General features: G+C 35.1%; 1 protein-coding gene across 4 annotated transcripts in view; it reads right to left on the bottom strand.

Moving 5' to 3' along the window:
• The window catches only part of CDH12 (cadherin 12), a 521,432-nt gene that overhangs the window by 61,266 nt on the left and 438,607 nt on the right, over positions 1-21,559 (bottom strand). For all 4 annotated transcript variants that reach the window (XM_077786157.1, XM_021546413.3, XM_021546438.3 and 1 more), the window contains 2 exons: positions 8,004-8,123; positions 1,164-1,331 (listed from right to left, as the gene is read on the bottom strand). In XM_077786157.1, the coding sequence (XP_077642283.1) occupies positions 1,164-1,331; positions 8,004-8,123 (288 nt within the window). The remainder of the gene's footprint in view (positions 1-1,163; positions 1,332-8,003; positions 8,124-21,559) is intronic.

The raw sequence follows: 21,559 nt of genomic DNA, 5'->3' as shown, positions 1-21,559 counted from the left end.
TGTGTACCTTTGACAGGGGATGTGGACTCTGAAATTTAACATAAATTTCAAAGCAATGGGGAAAATTGATGCATGAAAAATACATTGAGGATTCTTAAATACAAAGACACCATTAGAACTAAATACAATTAGAAAGTGAGGAAGATCTATGAAGTTTTGCTTGGCCTGTTTGTAGATAACATCTAAGCATCAATGTAAGAGACAGAAGGAAGGACAAAATGGATCCTTCTTGTAACATGATCTTTCTTACATACCTGCAAAAACACAATATCTTTTCAGACTGAGTATAAGAAGAATTTTTATATGAGAGAAACTTCAGAGTTGCAGATGTGCTTTTGTACCTATGGAGAATTCATGATACATATAGTGGGATTTCAATTCATGGGCGAGAAAGAGATGCAAAGTAAAAAGCTGCTGTGATCTTACTGCAGATTCATGCAATATATTATCATATGAATTAACCTTACCAAGGAGTTTTAGAAGCTAATTATTTTGGCATAGTTATCAAGATATATGCTTGATTAGTTTCTGCATTTTGAAGGTACAGAATATACAAAACTTCAGTAAATTTATGGAGACAAGTAAGTGACAATCCTCCTAATCATACACAAACTATGAAATTCTTTAAATTAGCATACTTCTGAAAAGCTTCATTTAAACTAACTGATGGGAAATATAATAAATTATCAGTGAATGATCACTTTTTTTGAGTTTTGAGGCTGTAAGTGCTTTCAGTGACAGGTACAATCTTCTGGGCCAAGACATAAAAATCTGTCCCTGAATATCATAACAAAAACTCTTAGCATGAGCTAGCTCTGCCTTTGGTATCTGGAAGTCTCAGGTTATAACCTTTTGTAGTTTGAAGTAGTTAATGCAGTTTCTGTTGTAGTATTTCCAAAATTATTTTTATAGTGTAAATGAAATTAACTCAGGCTCAGGCTGATTTTGTGGAATGATGATATATAGCCTCTTAAACATTTAACTCATATTTTCAAATTGAGCTTTATATTATTTTTAAAAAACAGGATATCTGATTTTTTTATTTTTTTTTAATCATATACTGTTCTTTTTCCAGGATCTCACATTCTTATCTACAGGACTTTTCCAAATTAATACTTTTAGTCATGCTTATTTGAAAATCAGTGCTTTGGAATATTACATACTCTTAGGAAATCTGGGAGGGTTGTCGTTGACATCCGTGAGAGTGATGTTTACAGTGGTAGTACCAGCTAGTCCTCCCAGCTGTCCTCCCATGTCCTTGGCTTGGATTAGAACTTGATATTGTTCTTTCACTTCTCTGTCCATATTTGGCAAAGCTGTTCTTATTACACCTATGAGAAGAAATGGGAAAGAAAAGGAGAAAATAAACAAAGGGCTGTGATTGTCTACTCTTAGAAATTAATACTGCATCTCTTGAACCAGGAATAGAATTCTGAGTGTTGACGAGAGGAGGTCACATAAAAACATGCAAATCACTCAGGCTTTTTGAAAGTGTGTTTGTCAGCTATTCAACCACTAAAAATGACTGTTTTGTCTTTTCAATCGAGACATGAATGGATGAAAGAGGATGATGCGTCTTCACTAGTGATGTGAATGCTTTGATCATGTTTGCCACATCAGGGATGAGGAATGCTGCCTTGTACAGAGTAAGGCAATGTGGGAAGAGGTGGCATTGCATTGCAGAGCCTGCATCTTCAGTGGTTTCCAACCATTCACTTGACAATAAATTCAAGTTATTGTAGGCCAAGACAATGCTCCTCTATACAAAAGGAGGTCCTTATTAGAAGACTCTTCCTTTCCTAGAGAAAGTTTTCTTGATATAGCACAAATATGCATTTGAGGATTTGAAAATTTGAGGATTTCCTTTTAGAAAAGGAATTAAATATCACAGTAAGACATGACTTTTAGTCTTTTGTGATTTTGGGCAGCTACTATCTAAGCAGATATGCCATTATCTCCCTTTGGATATGCTAAGAAAATAAAGAATAAAAGGAAGATTTGGAGAGAGAAAGAGGGGAAAGCAATGGAGAGGTACTACTGAACACACAAATGAGCTGATGAGGTTGTATAAAGCTAAAAATATTTGGGGTACTAAAGGCTTTTTCTTGAAATCAAATATGCAGAAGAAAATACATGTGTTCATCAGATTTTTACAAATGTGAATAACATTACAAAATGCTATTTATTCAACAACAGTTATTAGAAAATATCTAGGCTCACATTGGTGCAGCTAACATGCAAAACTGAAAAAAAAAACCCAAACTGGAAGTATGACCTACCTGGTTATTATTGTTTTAGAAATTATTATTTTCTAGTATTAAACAATTTGATGTCAAAAGCAGGTTTTTTACCTGGTGTTAAAATGGGTCTGGAATTGCAAGAAGCAAACTTTAAAGACCATTCTTTATAGCAACTAACCACTGCTGTCTTAACAAGCCAGAATAGGAACCATTAGCTTATAATACTTTTTCAGAGACTAGAAATAACATTGACCTAAATCTGCTATTTCTGTAACCTATTAAAAATTCCCATTGAATTGAACTCTATAACAATTTCCTTGCTTTTCACTTGTAACATGATGATAATGACAATATTAGGAATCACATGTTCCTGCCTCAGGATGGCATATACTATACTGCATGCACTTTACTCCAAACTGAAATCTTGAATAATAAAACTGCAAAAATTTTATTCATATTAAATAGATTCAGAAAATAATATTTTTGCAAAGAGGATGAACTTTACAGGTTTCCTCTTGAATCTAGTAATCTTAATTAATGCTTAATTTGGCATTGCGAAGGCCATATGTTCCACAGTATTTTACAAAATCCTTGGTATGCTCATTCCAAGGAGAAAAGACCTATGGGAATGAAAGGCCTCCTGTGTCATTCTAACAAAATTACATATAGAAAATATACAAAATACAAAATTAAATATAAGAATTACAGAATCAGAATATACTAGGTGGAAAGCCACCCATCATGATCACTGAGTACAACCCTGTCTCTGTGCAGGACACCCCAAGAGTCACACCTTGTATCTGAGAGTGTTTGTACAAATTCTTAATCAGCTCTGTCACACTGGAGCTGTGACCACTTCCCTGGGGAGCTGTTCCCAAAATGAGTGCCTAAACACCCTCTGGGTGAAAAACCTTTCTCTGATGTCCAATCTAAACCTCCCCTGATTCAGCTTCATCACATTTCCTTGAGTCCTATCACTGGTCATGAGAGATAAGAGATCAGTACCTGCCCTTTGTCTTCCACTCATGTGGATGTTGAAAGACCACAATGAGACTTCTCATCAGTCTCCTCTTCTTCAGGCTGAACTCACCTCAGCTGCTCTTCCTATGGCTTCACCTCAAGGTCTTTTACCATCTTCATGGCCTTCTTTTGAATGCTCTCTAAGAGCTCTCATAGGTGTCATTTATATCATGGCACCCAAAACTGCCCCCAGCACTCTAGGTGAGTCTGCTTCAGTGCAGAGAAGAGCAGGACAATCCCCTCCCTTGCCCGGTTGGCGATGCTGTGCCTGATGCACCCAAGGACATGGTTGGCCCTCCTGGCTGCTGGGACACAATGACTCAGATTCAACTGGCCATTGTCCAGGACATCCATGTTCCTTTCCACAGTGCTACCTTCTAGTCCCTCATTTCCCAGTCTATACACAACAAGGGTATAGACTACAGAATCTCGTACTTGTTTTTATTAAGCTTCATATGTTCAGTGACTTCCCAGCTCTCTATTTTATCAAAAATCTGAAGGACCACCAGGTCCCCAAGAGAGTTGACAACTCCTCTAAATTTTGCACAATTAAGCAAACTTATACAGTGTTCCATGCAGTCCTTTGTTCAAGTCATTTACGAGGATGTTGAAGAACACTGTGTTGAGGATGAATCCTTGCAGAACCCCATTAGACACAACTCACCACTCTGATGTCACCCCATTCACATCAACTCTTTGTGCCTGACCTGTGAGCCAGTGGCTCCCCATGACTTGATGTGGCGTTTACCCAGCTGTGTGCTGGACATTTTGTCCAGAAGGATCCTGTGAGAGATGGTGTCAAAAGCTTTGCTGAAGTTCAAAAAGATGACAGAAAAAGATGACAGAAAAAACTGAGCATGAGCACACAGCAGATTGTGAAGAGAAAATGCAGTTTATCTGGTTGATATAGGTGCTCTGGGTACAACTAAGTGACTTTCTCAGAAAAGGTCCACATTTTTTTCAGAAAATGAAGAATGGGCTATCACTCCAGTAATAAAGTTCCAAATCACCCACTGTTTATTCCTGTTTGGAAGTGTAAGGTCATTCTATATATTTTTCTGGGAAAAAAACTTTATCATTAGAAAAAAAAATCTATGAAAATAATTTTTTATGTCTAGAAATTCATGGGTAATTTTCCTTTTTCTGCCTACTCTATTTCAAAGGCCTAGATGAAATACTGAGAAATATTATTTCTTTCAAAATCAGTTCATATGAACAGGACAAATGTGAATTAGAGTTATCTTACCAGCAAAGTAGAAGACTAAAGTAGAAGTAAGGATTCATTGGAAGGCAAGAGCTACAAATGCTGGTATTTCAACTTCAGCATTACAAAGAATATCTAAATTTAAATCAAAGGGTTATTAAAATGTAGAGGTCTTATGTGCATCTGATGGTGTTGTGAGTTTTTGTAAATCCTTTTACCTTAAGATTTTACAATATTTTTCAACTGCAGAATTTAATAACTTTGATTTTCTTTTTTGTCTTTTCAGATCTCATTAATATCAAATGTGCATAAAAATATGGTCTCCATGAGTTTGCTGAAAACTGAAAATAGTATATATGGCACTTGGGTAGAAGATTTGCTTTCCAAAGTTATTCACTCATAATTCAGCAGGAGATCATTCACTTTTGTGGAAGAGAAAACACAGGTTCCAAGAAAAACCCCCTACATAAATATTAACATCAATACTCCTGCTGATACCAATTTGGATTTCAATAATATAACTGAAGTCAGAAGATGGACTAGAATGCAAAGTCTAACAAAACCTAGTTACACCTAGCCATAAATAAGAATATTGACCTCAAAAACATATCAGAAAATTGGGTGGAAATTACATTTTCATGGTGGAAATGAATATTTTCATAAGAAAAGAGAATATACAGAGGAAAGAGAAGAGTGGTTATCTGTTTTAAGAAAAGTTTGCATTCTAAAAAAAAAACCCTCACATTAAAATCAGAAAAGAAATTTTATAGCATTTAAAAATACCTCCGACATATAAAATTTGAGGCCTTAGAATGTGGCATTCAAACAGTTGCTCTCCAGAAGGTACTGTAGTGCATGTAACCTCCCTGAAATATCAATAAAAGCCAAATCTCCCACTTCAACATGGTTTGCTTATCTCAAACAAAAAGATGGAAAAAGATTAGGAGTAAAAGGGGTAGCTGTGACATCCTGATCCATAGAGGTTAAAAACTATTTAAGTGTACCAGTTTCATAACAGAGTAAATGTGTAACACCTATTAGGAATGATTTGAGGAAGGAGTATGTATTGTGTGCTTGACAAACACAACCCTTATCTCACACATAAAGTTACGGTCAGTCGTTTCTCTCTTTTTACTTTGCAATGGGATCTTGAGCTAGCAACAGAAATTTCCACAAACATATCAACATCTGTGTGGTAGAAGCTAAAACCACAAACAATGTTTGCAACTGTTTGGGAAGGAAGAGAGAACAGAAGTGTTATTAAACAGCTCTATGCATTCACATCAGCTGCCTTCCTGAATACTGTGTGCACTTTCTCACCCTGAGGAGAAGGATGATTATTGGTATGGAATGGCTTCTGTTTAAAGAAGTCTTTGATCTAGAAAGGAGTTGTTTCAGGGTGAATATAAATAGAAATTAACTATTCACTGTCTTAATCAATGTCTCAGGTATGAAACCAGTTAAGAGATACCTTTCTTTCAAAAGAAAAAAAGAGAAAGAGGATTTGGTTCTTAACCAAATAAACTTCTGCTGTGGAACTTTTAGTCACTGAGTATGCAGCTGTACTCCTGGACAAGCCAAATCTACTGGGAAGTGAAAAAGTTGTGAAGGAGAAATACTTTCAGACTTTTAGTTACTTTGACCCTGCCAATCACCCCGGAACTTTGCAAGGACAAGTTACTTCAAAACTAGAAGAGTATTCCAGGGGTGCATCACTAAACACTTACTCTTCATCCCTCAATAGAGCTAAGCAGACCATCACTTTTGGAAACATAACACAGGGCAGAAATGTAGTATAGATGTTCTTGAATTCTTTAAATAACTACAAGATTATGTCTCAAAATTGTTTCTGGAATGCAAGAGATGGCAAAACAAGCCAACAACAACATAAAATATGCTTATTCATCTGCTGGCAGTTCTGAGTTTGTCATTGTACCTAAATGGCTTTCTTTCCTGCCAAAAGCACTCAGGACAGATTTCTGGCAGTAAAACTGCAGTGAAAAACTACTGCATAAACTTCTTAATTATAAAATAAAGAATTTGAAAGAGCAGATCTGTAGTACTGCCCTGGACATCTTTTAGAACAAATCATTAAGCATCATCCTGTGCAGTGTTATTAATGTACTGTTTACTTCTAAAGTCACTGTTAGATCCATGAGTAATTCTCATAATGTGAACTTCCTAATATAAGACACATTACAGCATATTACTAATGCTTGTAGAAGCATGAATCTACATGCTTTTTTTCTGGTATAGGATTTTAAACTATGCTGTATGTTTCACCAATCTTCCTCTACATCTGTGTCCTTTTAGCTCATGAGAAATTAATTTAATGTAATAGCCAAGTTTGTATGACATTCCAGGGCTTGTAGGGTCCAGGCCATCACCTATGGTTGACTCACTACTGAGTAACAGGTGAGAACATGTGACACAGTCATTCAAAGTGCCATGGGAAATATAGTTCTTCTTTCATGTTCCACTAACTACTCTTATTTTCTTGCGAAACTTGTACTAAAACTGTGATTTTGGCTCCAGTAAAGCTTTTTCTTGCCACTGAATTTATACCCGTTCTTTATAAAACTGAAATGAAATATTAAGTATAAGGCAACTACTTGTTTTCCCCAGACACCTGAAGAAGTCCTGTTTCAGTTTGAAAAGTAAAATTGCTCACTGCAAATTGCAATATGGTCTCCTGCTAAATGGAGCATGGAACAAAGGAATGTGTACATTGGAGATGGTGTGCTCACAGCCTTGCAAAGTTCCACCATTAGGGCTAAAGGCCCTGAATCTGACATTCAAGTACAGCTACTTTGGAAGGTGAAACTATTTGCTGAAAGGAGCATATGGATAGCTTTCCCTGTAGCACACTCAGGATGCCACAATGTGTGTCATTCACCATGTATGTTATTCCTTCCTCAACTGAATTACTAAATATAGAATAAAGAATGGCATTTAGAAATATAGGACAAGATACCCAATTAACATGTCTACCAACCTCCCAAATATTTCAGTCTCTTTAAACATATTATCTTTTTCTGCTTACACATCCAGAAGCCCCAAAGATAATATGCCCCAGGAAAAGAGGAGGGAAGGAGATGATTAGCTGTTCCACAGTCTCAAATTAGTTCAATATAACAAAACAATAATTACTGGAGAATTTCTGACTGTATGTTCAGGAAGTAAAAATACTGAGAAGACCCGAGTGAAAATACTCAATCATCAAGAAAAAAAAAAAAAGGACATATATTGAAGACAAAGCTGTATCTTAGGGAAATGGTAAAGCATTGAAAAAAGAATAATTCAATGTAGACATATTTTAGATATTCCAGTACTGATTAGATGAGCATGTTTCTTTTGTTTCTACAGCACATTGTAATTCATAAAAAGCTAGTCAATACTCAAAACTGAATCATGTTGAAAAATTGCTCTCCTGGATTTCGGCCATATCAACCAGGTCCATATTTATTCATTGATACTGCCTATATGAATCAAAAAAAAACAAAGCTTAAATCTTCCACTGTTGATGGTAAACTATTTACCTGTCTTGGGATCAATGGAGAAATATGGTTGCCCCTGAAGAATGCTGTAAACCACTCTAGCACTGTTTCCATAAGTGGGATCATCGGCATCTGTCGCCTTAACTTGAAGCACGTATGCTCCTGCAAAGAAACACAGGTAATCACATTTTTGTCATAGAGCAGTGATTAGGGATATTTCAGACACATTAGTCCAGTTGCTAGTGGATTCTGTTGCAATTCTTGTTCCACTGAAAAAAGGTGAGAATAAAACTGTTAATTCTTCAGTTCCATGCTAGCAGCCATCTAGGTAATAGCTGAAGCATAAAGGGGAAGAAACGGAAAGGTATCAACTATCAGAAGACACTTCTAAATAGTTTATGATTTTTTTGCAAAAACCTTTTAAATAACACATACAGAATGGAGGTTTGGGAAAACTCAATATTAAATTTTGAAAAAGGATTGTAGCCCATAATTTTGTGAAAAAAAATAGACAACCATGAAAGTAAAATACAGGAGTTGCCTTTAAAACAAGTGTTTGGTCAATCAGCTCCTAAATCTTCCATAAGATCAAGTGAACCAAGCTCTAAGTACATTAAAGAACTACACTGCAGTCTCCTAAAGTTGGAATTCATATTCTTACTGTAGAATGAAATTAGGTGTTTAGTTCAGGTAGTTATCTTTAAAATCCATAAAATCCAGACTTAAGCACCCTTGCCCTTACAATACAGTAAGAATTAGAAATACTGTGGAGGAAGTATTCCTTGTCACTTTGTTTTCAGCCATAACTATAGACCAGACCTAGTGCAGTGTTTACATTTAAATGGACCAATGGAGCAAAAGAAATGCACATGAAAGCAGAAAATTCACTGCAAATGGCAAAAGTCCACAGAAATGTCTTTTTCCTCCTGCTGTTTACTAATCTATTTATTTGCATTTCCTCACTGCCTCATAATTAAAGTAGTTTTCAAACTATATTATGCAAGAAAACAAACAGCCACATTGTTAGGCTTTCCCGTTGACTTTGAAGAATTGGTTCCTATGATCTTCTGTGCAATTCAATGTTGGAATTTGCAGTGCTGATTTGGAGTGAAGATTGCCTACATGAGAAAGAACACAGTGATGTCTGTTATCTCCACCATTCCCGGTTTAAGCAGAATTGTACATTTGAAGGTCATTTGGCATTTTTTCAAGAATGGTCATGGGAAAAAAAAAAAAAGCAAGAGCTTTAAGAATGCTACTTTTCTGCAATGAAATCCGACAAGTTTTAAAAAATGTTCAGAATTGGAAATTAACCTCAATAGACTTGTCAAAGTTTAATTCTGGGAGTACTTCACTGAGAGATGTTCCACGTGAAAGGTCCTATGACTTCAGCAGGAAAGTAACAGCAAAGGTTAACTTTGAAGGATAATTTTTTAGTTCCTGGCCCATATAATCTTGTCATACATCACTGATGACTGACAGTGGTGCTGAGAGGTTTGGTACTAGCATTGTAAAAACACTTGCTGCATGATAGCAGCATCTGACTTCTCCTGTTATTGTTTTTTGAGCAATAGAGAATGAAAAGCTATTCCAAGTGGTATTCTGTCTCTCGAGGAAAACACAAAAATATAAGTGCTATTTGATAAGCAATCACTTTTTTACAGTCAATTGGCCCATCATGTTCTTAAGCTGACAGCAAGTTTCATTAAAATCAACTAAAAGAAAGAAAATAATAAGTTAGCAAATAATAAGTGAATGAGTGAAAATAAACACCACAGCTGAATCCATATCTATATCTTCTCCCTCAAAAATGTGATGATGCAATGTGAAGAAAGCAGACACTGGCCATCAAAGTGCCTGAAAATTCTGTCACTGACTGAGGTGCTTGATGATTCCTATACATCGTGATTAGTTGTGTACATATTCCTAGGTACATGCTCCAGGTAGTCCAACTTTATTATACAAAAGGAGGATGAAATGTTGATTTACAAACTAAGTTTTTTAAGGGAGACATACAGAGTCTGATAAATAGCTGGCACTGAATATGAAAAATAATCCATTTCACATTGACAGCATTTTCCACTGTATTAATCCATCTGTCAGATATTTTAAACTAACAGATAATACATAAAGTTTATATTTTTATGAGAGATCTGGCATGTTGGTTTGTATTTTTTATATGCCTCCAGTCATTTACTTATTTAAATGCATACTTAATGTTCTAAATGGGTTTTCTGAATTTTTCTTATCCTTTCAGTATTATTAAGCTTTGCTCTTTGTATCAAACAAGCTTTCTATTTTATTGCAAAGCATGAAATCAATGTATTTTTAAAAGTAGACTCTAAATTATATTTTTCCAGGCAATAATGCAGGGCACTATAGCTGTAAATCTTTAATGCACAAATGTAGTGAGGAAGGATCCCATTAACTATAGTTCATGACATTTCAATTAAAATATATACTTACATTACTACATAGAGTAATGAAATGAACAAAAAAGATACAAGGTTTCTTTTTAGGAAAATACCTTATATGACAGCCAACACTTAAATATATTTTAAATTTTTCATGTGCATAAACACATATTTGATGTAAGGCATTATAAAATGCAGAAAAATTAATTACGTGCTTTAGTTATTTATGTTTTTGAAAGAGAAAAAATAATGTCAAACCATTCACACAGCTCAAGAAATGGTATGGAATTTTAAAGATTTTGTTTTCTTTGAAAAAATACAGTGGCATTGAAAGCTAACATACTATAAATCACAGCAAGCATACTCACCTGAATTTTACTCTAGCTAAAACTAAAGGAGACTCATCAATAAGTGCTAATAGAATGGAGCCGAAGATCTATTACTTGTTGGCAAAAGTGACAGAAAGAGCGCTAATAAAAAAGCCTTGTTGCTTATATCAGAACAACTGTAAGGAACTGTAGGACATCTGAGTTTAGACCATAACAGAAATGTTTATGAATTATTGATTTGACCTCTAGAACAATTACCTTTTTTTTTTTCTGACAGTCTCTCACTGGTAAAAATGTTATTTTGCTAAAATAAAAAGAATCTTTGAAAGAAGACCAATATTTATGGATTCTCTTCTCATGCAAGGTGTACTACAAAGAAATTTAAAAATATTCTAATACCCAGTTTGAGATTTTCAAATTGCGTATGAATGTCATAAAATTTGTTTAAAAAATAATTTTAGACTGTCCCAAATTTTGAAACAGATTTTTTGATTAATTTATTATCTTTTCTGTTTTTTTTTTTAACTTCTAAAACACTAAAATATTGACCCTTTTTATTATTTCAACCTGGAAGCAAATTTTACCATCACCAAAGTGTAGTTGGGGTGGGATATCTTGCTCTCTGTGGAGCTATTTCTGTCATTCAAAGTAATCAAGCAGGAGATCTGAATTTTTTATGTTTAGTTTGTTGACCAGAAGAGCATGACAAAGAATACACAAAACTCAACTGGGACTAGATAAAATGGCTATTTCATTGCAAAAGAAAATGAGATGATTCAATGCTATGAGAATAACACAGCAGACTTATTTAGACACAATTCCTGAAAAAAATAATGCACAGTCAACAGAATTGCAAGACAAACTAGAAAGGAAATGCTGATATGTTATGCATTTTCTTGTTAAGAATAGCTTACACTATGCCTGCAAATCCTATTAAGTTTGGTTACAAATGCCAAAATTCAGTTAAGTGGTAGCAGTGTGTTGTTTTACACAGGATGTGAGTGTGGCCTGCTTCGAGCCTTTGAAGAGGTAAGAGAAGGCTGGATGGGAGCAGTAAGTTTTAAAGGTTAATTGAGAGAGGAAGGGATGCTGAAATGATAGTTAAGGACTTGAAGTGTTCCATGGGCTCTGGCTGGAGCCTCTCCCCACTCAACAGTGATCAGAGATTCAGTCAAAGCAGGTGACTCAAGCCCTTATCCTAACAGGTTTTGAATTTCTCCAGTAACAAAGATATCACTGCTTTGGTGATCCTGTCTAGCAGATTCCTGCCTCAACTCTTCTTCTTTGAAATTAAGTGCTCTGATTTTGCCTTTTTCTTTTTTTAATTTTTTGTTTGTTTGTTTGTTTTTGTTCACCTTTTTCCTGTCTTTTGTTAGTAGGAAATGAGTATGTGACATTGTATGTGAATTTTCAGGGAATTACTTTTTGTAATGGACTACTAAAGGTAGTTTCATCTACTTCATGGTGAGTAAAGATATGATTTCCTTGTACAGTCAAAAGAACTGTCATCATCTTGCTGCATAACCTCTCCCCTTCTACATGCATTATGTAGTACTTTTGAAAGAAATTAGATAATTGTGAAAATATTTTTTTATGGGAAGGGTGAAGGAAGAGCACAGCTGCTGGCATAGAAACTAACTACTTTGTGCAATATTCTTTCTAAACAATTCCAAAAATAGCACCATGGCAACCCAAACAGCATCCATCTTCTTATCAGAATTCAAGCAAAAATCTAATCAACACATTTCATAGTTGTGGTTTGGGTTTTTTTTTTAAGTTTAAGAAAAAAAAAAGTGAATTTATGGCTCACTGCAGCACTACATTGCAATTCAGATCAGGAGAGTTCGTGTCTCAGTAAATATTCCCCTGACCTGCCACTAGTAGTTTCAGCAAAACTCCGGTGCTCAGAGGATACGTGCATTTGTAAAGAGAGATGCTGACATTGTCATTTTGGGGCTTATCTTCTATAGAAAAATTACCAGTAATAAGTTTTGAATATATACTCTGGACGCTGACTCCCACAAAAGTAATATGAAGAAGACATATTTTACTTGGAAAAGTCAGTTTCCAGTTTATGTATTCATGGCTGTGCAGCCCCGATAATAACACAAGCTTGCTGGCTCCATCAATATCTTGAACACTAGACACAATCAGGGAAGCACACTTTATTCCTGTTTTGCATTCCAGACATCACCCTGAACATATATATTTCTTTCAGCTATCAGAAGCAGCCATGGCCACAAAAGCAATACTGCCATTCCCTTTTGTAATTGATGAAGAATGGCAGCCTTTTGCTAATAGTTTTGCTGTGCTGGTAGCTAAAAGCAGCTGTTGCAAATCTCAGCATTTAGTGTATAATCAAGCATATTTCAAGCGCGTCTAGAATAACAGTTAACTTATATTGGCAACAATCCAGGGAGTATTGAAGCTAGCTTTTTTTTTTTTTTCCTGATGGTCATCCCTGTCTCCCTCATGGATGATGACAGAAAACAGGGGAAACCTGCTGTGGCACTTTTAGCTAATTATTTAACATAGAAATCAGCTAAGCAATTATTTTCTTTTCCCTTTCTTTTTTTCTTTTTTTTTTTTTTTGATACCATCATCTGTTGGGGTCAGCCAGAGTTAAGCAACTTAGTGTTGCTAAGCTAATAATGCCTGTTATTCACTGAATATTTATTTAATTTATTTATTTTTATTAATTTAGACTATTCATTTATTTATAAAGACAGCGGCTTACACGGCCTCAAGGCTGTGATAATGCTTACAGAGGTTACACTTGTGAAGAAAATTAGGAGCTTGCAATAGCAGCTAATAGGGTAAACTCAATATGCACATAAAGGAGCGGCCTGGTAAAGTAACTGCTGGAAATGATGCACAAGGAGAATGGCAGAGGAGCCAATTAGCAAATACTAAGCTTAATATATATCTGTTTGAGAAATACACCTCTTGAGAATGATTTTTCGTTGCTGTTTTCAAGATTGTTTTCCTTGTAGCAATATGACAGAAGTTCTTCTTTTATATATAAATGAAAATTAGCAAATAGAAAAAAATTAGCTTTGACTTCTGCTTTTATCATCTTGACAACTTGATTAGTTTTCAGGCTATGACTCAACAGGGACTTAAGTGTACCAGTATACCTTCATGGCTAGGGTAGGTGAAATAAAAATAACCAGTACACTCTCTAATCATGATTGTTGTGCTGGCAAATCTCCCAACTGTAGATGTTTCTGTGCTGATAAAAACATGCTTTCCCTGCCTTAGATTATGTTTTTCAGAGACATAGTTTAAGTTGTATTAAGGCCTTTACGATATCAAATGCTATGTCACAACCAGAGACATAGCATTTTTGGTGCTCCAAAAACACCATTGGAAATTGGATGTGTTGTGGGAAATACCTTCTTCAATGGAATAGCAAAATAATGAATTTTAGCCCTAATCAATGCACTGAAATCTTAAAGGCTTGAAGAAAAATGAGTCAATCCTAGAATAACAGCACAAAGAGTTGCTATTAATTTATTAATCTGTAAAATTGTTTCTGTGCAATTAAAATATTTTTTAAGACTCAAATGTTTAAAGAAAATGCTAAGTATCAAGTTCAATTTGAGAAAGGAAAGTGATACACTGGATCTGATTCCAAGCTGATGCAACCTGATGGTTATTATGATATTTACCTGGACAGGAATTGTTAATATCAGCTGCCTTTTCAACAATATAGATTCTTCTCATGCCAGATAAAAAAGTATTAGATAAAGAATTTTTAAGCATTCGCTTTTCTCATGGAAGAGCTCCAGATTCTTAATATGTGACAAAGAACTTGAAATTGTGACACTTCTCCTGACAGCCTTCAAGCCCTCTTGCCCCCAAAATAAAGTATGCCAAAAACGGTGGCCATCACATAAAGAACTCAGGAGAAAACAAGTCACAATGTTACTTCCACTATTTTATGGTTTGAAGTTTTCATGAGCTGGAGTTTCACACATCAGTTCTTCAAATGTCAAATGATTTATTCAGAATGTAGTAATAAGAAAACTTGAGCTTTACAGGGATACAAGAAAAAAATTACTGGGAAATAAATGTCATTCACAGTGAATGTCAGCTAAAGAGAGCTGGTTTTGAATCTCAGTAGATGTTCTAATGCTATATGGAGTCTGAGTTGTTTCAATATTTTTTACCAGATATTGGACCTGTTTAGAAATAATTTAATTCTGTGTTCACCCAGGTATATTTAGCTAAGCAAAGTTAATTTCTACACCAGTATTTGGTGAAAAAAATATTTTAAATTTTGAATGAAATGAAGAAGTTTATCAAGGCCATTTTCCCAGTTATATTTGAAGTCATGCACTTAGGCTCAAGAATTGGTAATGGAATTATATACTTATGTGGTAACATTTCAATAAAAAGACATTTGTAGATGTTGATGACTGAGCACTTCTAAAGTCTGCATTGCCTGTATCACATTTCTTCCTACCTACTTCAAATATTGTTGTTAAATCCCTCAAGAAAGATGCAGAGCTATCTTAATGAACATTTTTTTCCTTTTTTTTTTCATATTTACCATATTTTTTCTACTAAAAATCTACAAATTTGCTTAGGGCAATCTTGGATTAGGCAGTCATGATAGCAAACAAAAAGAACATCAGAATACATCAGTGACTTCTCTACAACCAAGTATGCAATGAGATTCTCTGTGAAAGTTGGTAACTTTGATTATTTAATCAGAATATTGCTTTGAAGACTTGCCTTCTACTTGAAGACCGAAGTATTGAAGAATTCATAAAATTTTACCCTATACATTTTCATTAAAATTTAAAATGTAATCTGATACATTCAGTGACTTAATTCATAATGTCAGTACTATTCTACACAGCTCTCTACATCAATATTCAACAACGCTAGCCTTCTCTGGTGAGAGGAGACAGTGACCCCACATAGTCACCATAGGGGTATGACTATAGGGGCTTCAGAACATGGAACAACATGGATATCCTCAGCCTTGGCAAGAGGTTCCTCTCATGCAAACTCATTTGCAAGAATAAGAGAAATGGCAAAAGGGGGATTGTTACTTTAGGTGACATCAGGCACATCCTCCATCACAAATGGTATTTAAGAAAAAAAAGGGGGAAGAAATCCAGCATCTGAAAACACTCAGGATAATAAGCCTCTGTGTAAGTCCTGGTCTGATTCCTACCCGTGACTGATTTACACTATGAAACATACAATTTCCAAACACGTCTTACCTTTCACCACAATAACTGGACAAATTATTCCTAAAACAGAGCTAATGATCTAATTTCCCTTTCTACAAGAACAGTACAAGGAACTGAAGGGAGTCAGAGGTTTGTGATGGATGAACAGAGAGAGCTTAAACAGAGCTGACTGTGGTAACTCCTTTTCTCCTCTGAGCTTTGTGCTCCCTCTCAGAAACTCCATCCCTGTTGTAGGAATGACCCAGTGACTTATAAAGGTACAAACTCAGGTCAGCTTCATATTTCCTTAAAAATTCAAAAGAGTTGGTGGACTTTGAACATGCAGTAGAATCATCCTTGCAACAGATACTCTTGAGAGTGGGAACAAATAACTGGCAACAGAAAAACATGCAGGCATTAAGATTAAGAGTGGACAGACTTTAAATAGAGCCCTCATGTTAATAGTAAGCACATAATTAATTCTACTTTGTTCTTTTACTAGAGGGATTGTACTGTCACTATCTTTGGAAGTTTTTGGGAGCAGATCAGACATCCGTTAGGAACGACATATATGTGATGATCCTCATGGAAATGCATTAAGTGAATCTGAGGTTCCCTCTGCCCTAGCTTTTTGATGACCTGTACTGCATAAACAGACTTCTCTCCCTTCAGAGAACTACTGTATCCTTGTTCTTATGGCTATGATGGAAGTGCTTTAATTTAGTTCAGGAGTGCACTATTGGAGCAGATCTTTCCCTTGCCCTCAGTGTACTCCTTCAGCGTGTGAACTGGATTATTTTGGATTAAAGCTAAAATGGAAGGTAGGTGTGCACTTGACGCAATGCTACTGTTAATAGGTAGCTGATAAAATCTTATTTGAAACCATGAGGGTTTCAAATACTCTGGATGCCAAATTCTCATCACACACTGTTCCATCACACAGCTCTATTTCTATTGCATCATGCTACTGCCTAGTATGACATCACATACTTTTCAGAGCCTTTAGATACTATAGGATTACATAAGTATCATTATTATTTCACATCAGGAACAGTTGCAACTTAATTAACAAAAATCTATAAAGTTTTAACTGAGTATAAAAAATGCTATCATGATACGACTACACATATTTGGCCAATTACATGGCACTGAAAAGAGAACATTTTAATGATTAGGAGAGAGACAGAATTCAAACCATAGGGTCATAATACACATATGGAAGTTTTAAATATACACACTTAAAACTAAGCATGACTCTCCTGTCTCAAATATTTTATATTAGTGTGACAACTCCCGCCTTTTCCTGTGCTTTAGGTTTTGATATTTTTTTTTCATAAAATCATTAAAAAAACCTTCTAGTGCACCAGTCTGATATTTTGTTGATCTGACTGTTAAATCAAATCTTGCATTAACTTCATATTTTGCATTAATATAATGCTTTGATACTACAGTCCTAGTAAACCTCAAGCATCCTTCTCAGAAGGCAAATTTCTGGACTGTGTACTGCCAGAGTGGGGATTTATATCCAGTTTTGTTAGGAAAAGTCCACTGAGCCAAAGAAAATGTCAGTGTTTCACCGGAGGAATGCACTTCCCAGGCATAGCTGGGAAGATGTTCTTTGCCAAAAGGTCACAGAAACATGATTTTCATTTTTTCTGCCTTACTAAGCACAGCTCAATTTCAGGATAATGCATATAGAGTTTTTCTCAGCATGAGGAAAGACTGAAGCAGAAGATGGTAACAGAGATCTGGTCCTGTTCTTATTTCAATACTAGACTGTTACTCAATAAAATATCTTACTGTTTCTTTGGTTCTCTATGATAAAATGATAACAGGAACCTTCAGACCCTCAGTGGTAGATACTGTTCTAAGACAGTTTAATGTGCAGTGACTTCTGGTGGTCTGTAGTATGATAGTAATATAAATGTCTTCTGTTACATCATTGATCATGACATAATAATATACATAATTTGAAAATGTAGCATTATGCAGAATACCACACCATCCCAAAGTAAGACATGAAGCATCACATCTTATTTTTCAAATCCCTCTAATTCATATCTTTTAAAGCATTATGTACTAAAGTCAAGAAGCAGTCAAATAACAAACTCAAGACCTGACAGAATAACAGTATTGCTTATTTTGAACAATATTTTATGAGAGAAGATATGTTGTGATAGAAGAAAGAAAGCATCTTGCATCCTGTGGCTCTGCAATTACCCAATACTGATTTTGGTCAATTTGTTAAAAACTGAAAGACAGTGTGGCTTTTGGAACAAACAAAAAACCTGAAGCAAAAATGTGATTTTAAGTTAGCATAATGCTTGTCAGTCCATGAAAAGCATTTCAGTTTTGAGCATGGTGAACAGGCAAGAGCAAGAAAGCTTCTGTTTCCAGGGTTCAACTAGGAGTGACACTCACATAAGCTGTGGGAGTTCTTGGTTCAGATGATTTTTTTTGCCTGAGGAAGTTCAAAATTTGTGCTGCGCATCTTTCTGGAAAATTTTGTACATGGGATTGCTTATATACTTATATATTTAATTTAATCATCCACAAGAGTATACACCTGTTTCCTAAAACATCTTCCAGACTCATGAAATATTACACTTTCTTTCATTTTGTTGCATCTAAATTTCTTCTTTTATGAGCACTCCTGATCAATGTAAATCTGTGCTTTCAGAAACATGAAACAATATTATCAAGTGAGCCTGAAAGATATACATTTATATATCATAGGTGGAATAAGACTACTGCTAGTAGAGAAACAAAAAGAAATGGAGTCTTCTACATAAATTGGACCACTTCATTAAAAATTTTCCACATTTTTATGTATGCATTATTGGCTAACTGGCAAACAGATTCAAGACATCTTGAACTGAGCTTTTCAGTGAGTGAACTCTTCACACAAAATCTTGACACAAAATTTAAAAAAAAGCATTCTTGCCTTTTGTAACTCAGTTTTAACCTCCTAAGAGAGATTCAAGGAAATGTTGTGGCAAGTAAGAAATATGATGGAGAATATGGAAAAGAAGGAGGTTTGAAGTATGGGACAAAACCCCCATCTCCTCTGTTTAGAAAAGACAATAACTCTAAGACTTATCTATTTTAAAATTGATATTGTTTTCATCAGTGCACCCTAATTGTGGGTACTGAAGTTTTTTACTGTTTAACTTCAGACACTTGAGACTCAATCTCAACACTCTAAAAGTTATTGTAACTGCCCATCCCAAAATATGGGCAGTGTTCATTTATCGATTAAATTTTAATTCATTTGTTATTTAAAAATAAGCCTGAACCCTCATGGGATAGTCTGTGTTATACTGACTGTGTGGGTTGTGGCTGCAAAGCTTCTAACTGGAAAGATGCCAGATTAGATGAAAAGGCAGACAGTGGTCCTGGGGTTATTCCAGATAACATTAAAGGCCGTATTCATCTATGTGCCACACTTCCCTGTGTGCCAGAGCTAAGTCCAGCCCTCCATCCCCAACAGTTCATGTTTCTCCATGGATGATCAAAGAAATTGTTCTCAAAGCTAGTCCAAAAAATGCATCTTCTGGCAAAGTGTAATTATTATCCTTATCTTTTAGCCAATTAAGACTATATCAGCTCATTTTATGTGGCAGTTCCTATTTTAAAGTCCTGTTTGGGAAGGCTGAGATCTTGTTCATCCTAAAATTAACAACAAACTTGTCATTACCTTAGATAGCAAAGGAGCATGCATTTACATACTCCTGGTGTTTTGAAATTCGAAATCTATCTAGCTCCGTCAGTCTAGATAAAACCAGATGTTTCCCATCATGTTAATAATCCAGAGAAATTCCCATCAGGATAATTATCCAGAGAAAATGGATAGAAATTAAATTTTCATAATTGACTTTGTGAGCTATAAGTTGGTTTTGAGAAGCCTTTCTGGTGGAAATACTGACTCAAAGCATTGTCTGAATGATTCTTCAAGCATTCTTTTCTTCAAATCACTGACTGACAGTGCATTCTGAATCCACAGTATGTGATTTAACTCTGTAGGAACACTTAAAATACAAAACCTCGTGTCACCTATCTCAGATAAACACAAGAAATCCAAAATATTTTGCTTTTCCTTTGCAAAAAGACATTAACATCTTCACAAAAAGGATTTATAATCTTATGTTTCTTATTACATTTCTCTAACTTACTAGATCACTTTAAAGATTTTAGCACTTACAAAAGCATGGTAGCCAAAGTTTTACCTAATTCACTAGAAATTGGCTCAGAAAAATTTCAAAATTTTTTAGAAATGTGCTTCAACCTATGTGTTACAGATGCTAGAGGAGACAAAAAAAACCCAGCTTTTAATAAATTATAATTTATTTCCCAAATATAAACATTTTTGACATAATTTTCTTCCCCAAGAGCCACAATCACATTTGTCAATTTAACTGATCCCTGAAATGAGATCCAAATTATTCAACAGGGATAAAATTAGTAGCAAGCCTCAGGCATAAAACAACAGTTGTCTTTAGCATTCATTTTTGGTTTATTAACTGCTATAGATCTACAACAAATGAGATCATACAATGATACTGCAGTCCAATTGAATAGTCTCTTATTCCTGCAGAAGAATAACTTTTTATTTGTTTGTATGTGGGTTTTTTGTGGTTTTCTTGGTTTTTTTTTTGTTTGTTTGTTTAATTGATTAGTTTAGATCAGTTTTGTTGGGTTTTTTTATTTCGTTTGGTTGGTTGGTTAGTTTTGTTCTTTAATTTTTCTACAACTCTGGAAACCTTTAGATGAAGAGCACAGGTATCTGCAAAGGCACATTGAGGTACTCCAACTCCCAGCATCTGAAAGTAGTATCTCAATTTTTCTCTCAAATTTATTAAGGCTTCTAGTTGTAGGACGAGTTACCATCTAAAAGCAAAATCAATCCAAACCAATAAAATTGCCAAGTCATCCATTCAGCTGCTAGAAGTAATCTTTCTTTAGAGAATGGTGATACTTCACCTCGACTGACTGCAGCTCTTCTCCTTGGCTGCTGATAAAACTCATACCTTTTACAATTTCCAGCCATTTTCCTATTCCCATTCCCATAGCCTCCATCTAGTGTGCCACACAGGAAATTCATCCAGTCTAAACTGCAGTTTCCCATAGTTATTTACATTTGCTTATCCTCCCTGTTTCTCCTGACATGTACCCTACTGTGCCTGTTATACAGCCATCTCCCTTGTAATCCTGTTTCTTTCTCCTCTGGGTCTTCCCCTCTTGAACCTTGCCCCCAGGTCTAGCTGGATAAAATGTTCCTGAGGCAGCTTGTTTTCCCTAGATTTGTCTCTGCAAAAAAAAAAAAAAAAAAAAAAAAAAAAAAAAAAAAAAGCTGTTTTATAGTGTCTCCTTCCCACAAAACTATGCTAAACTATGCTTCTGGATGCAGCACATTCAGTTATTTTTCATTCTTCAGTTCTAACCAGCCTACTTCTCTTGTTTTCATATTCTTTTCCATTTTATTTTATAAAGTCAAATTATATTCAAAATAACTATTTTTGACACATTTCAGTCTTTTTAATCAATTATGGGATTAATAATTGTGACATTGTATTTTCTGGAAATGTATTGCAAAAGAAATAAATCACAACCAGGTTTTTCCTGGCTCCATTGTACCTAGTGTCAACAACAGGCTTCATGTAAAGATATTG

This window comes from Lonchura striata, chromosome 1 (genome assembly GCF_046129695.1).
Source record: "Lonchura striata isolate bLonStr1 chromosome 1, bLonStr1.mat, whole genome shotgun sequence".
Classification (NCBI taxonomy): Eukaryota; Metazoa; Chordata; class Aves; order Passeriformes; family Estrildidae; genus Lonchura; species Lonchura striata.
This window is presented reverse-complemented; position numbering and strand designations above follow the sequence as displayed.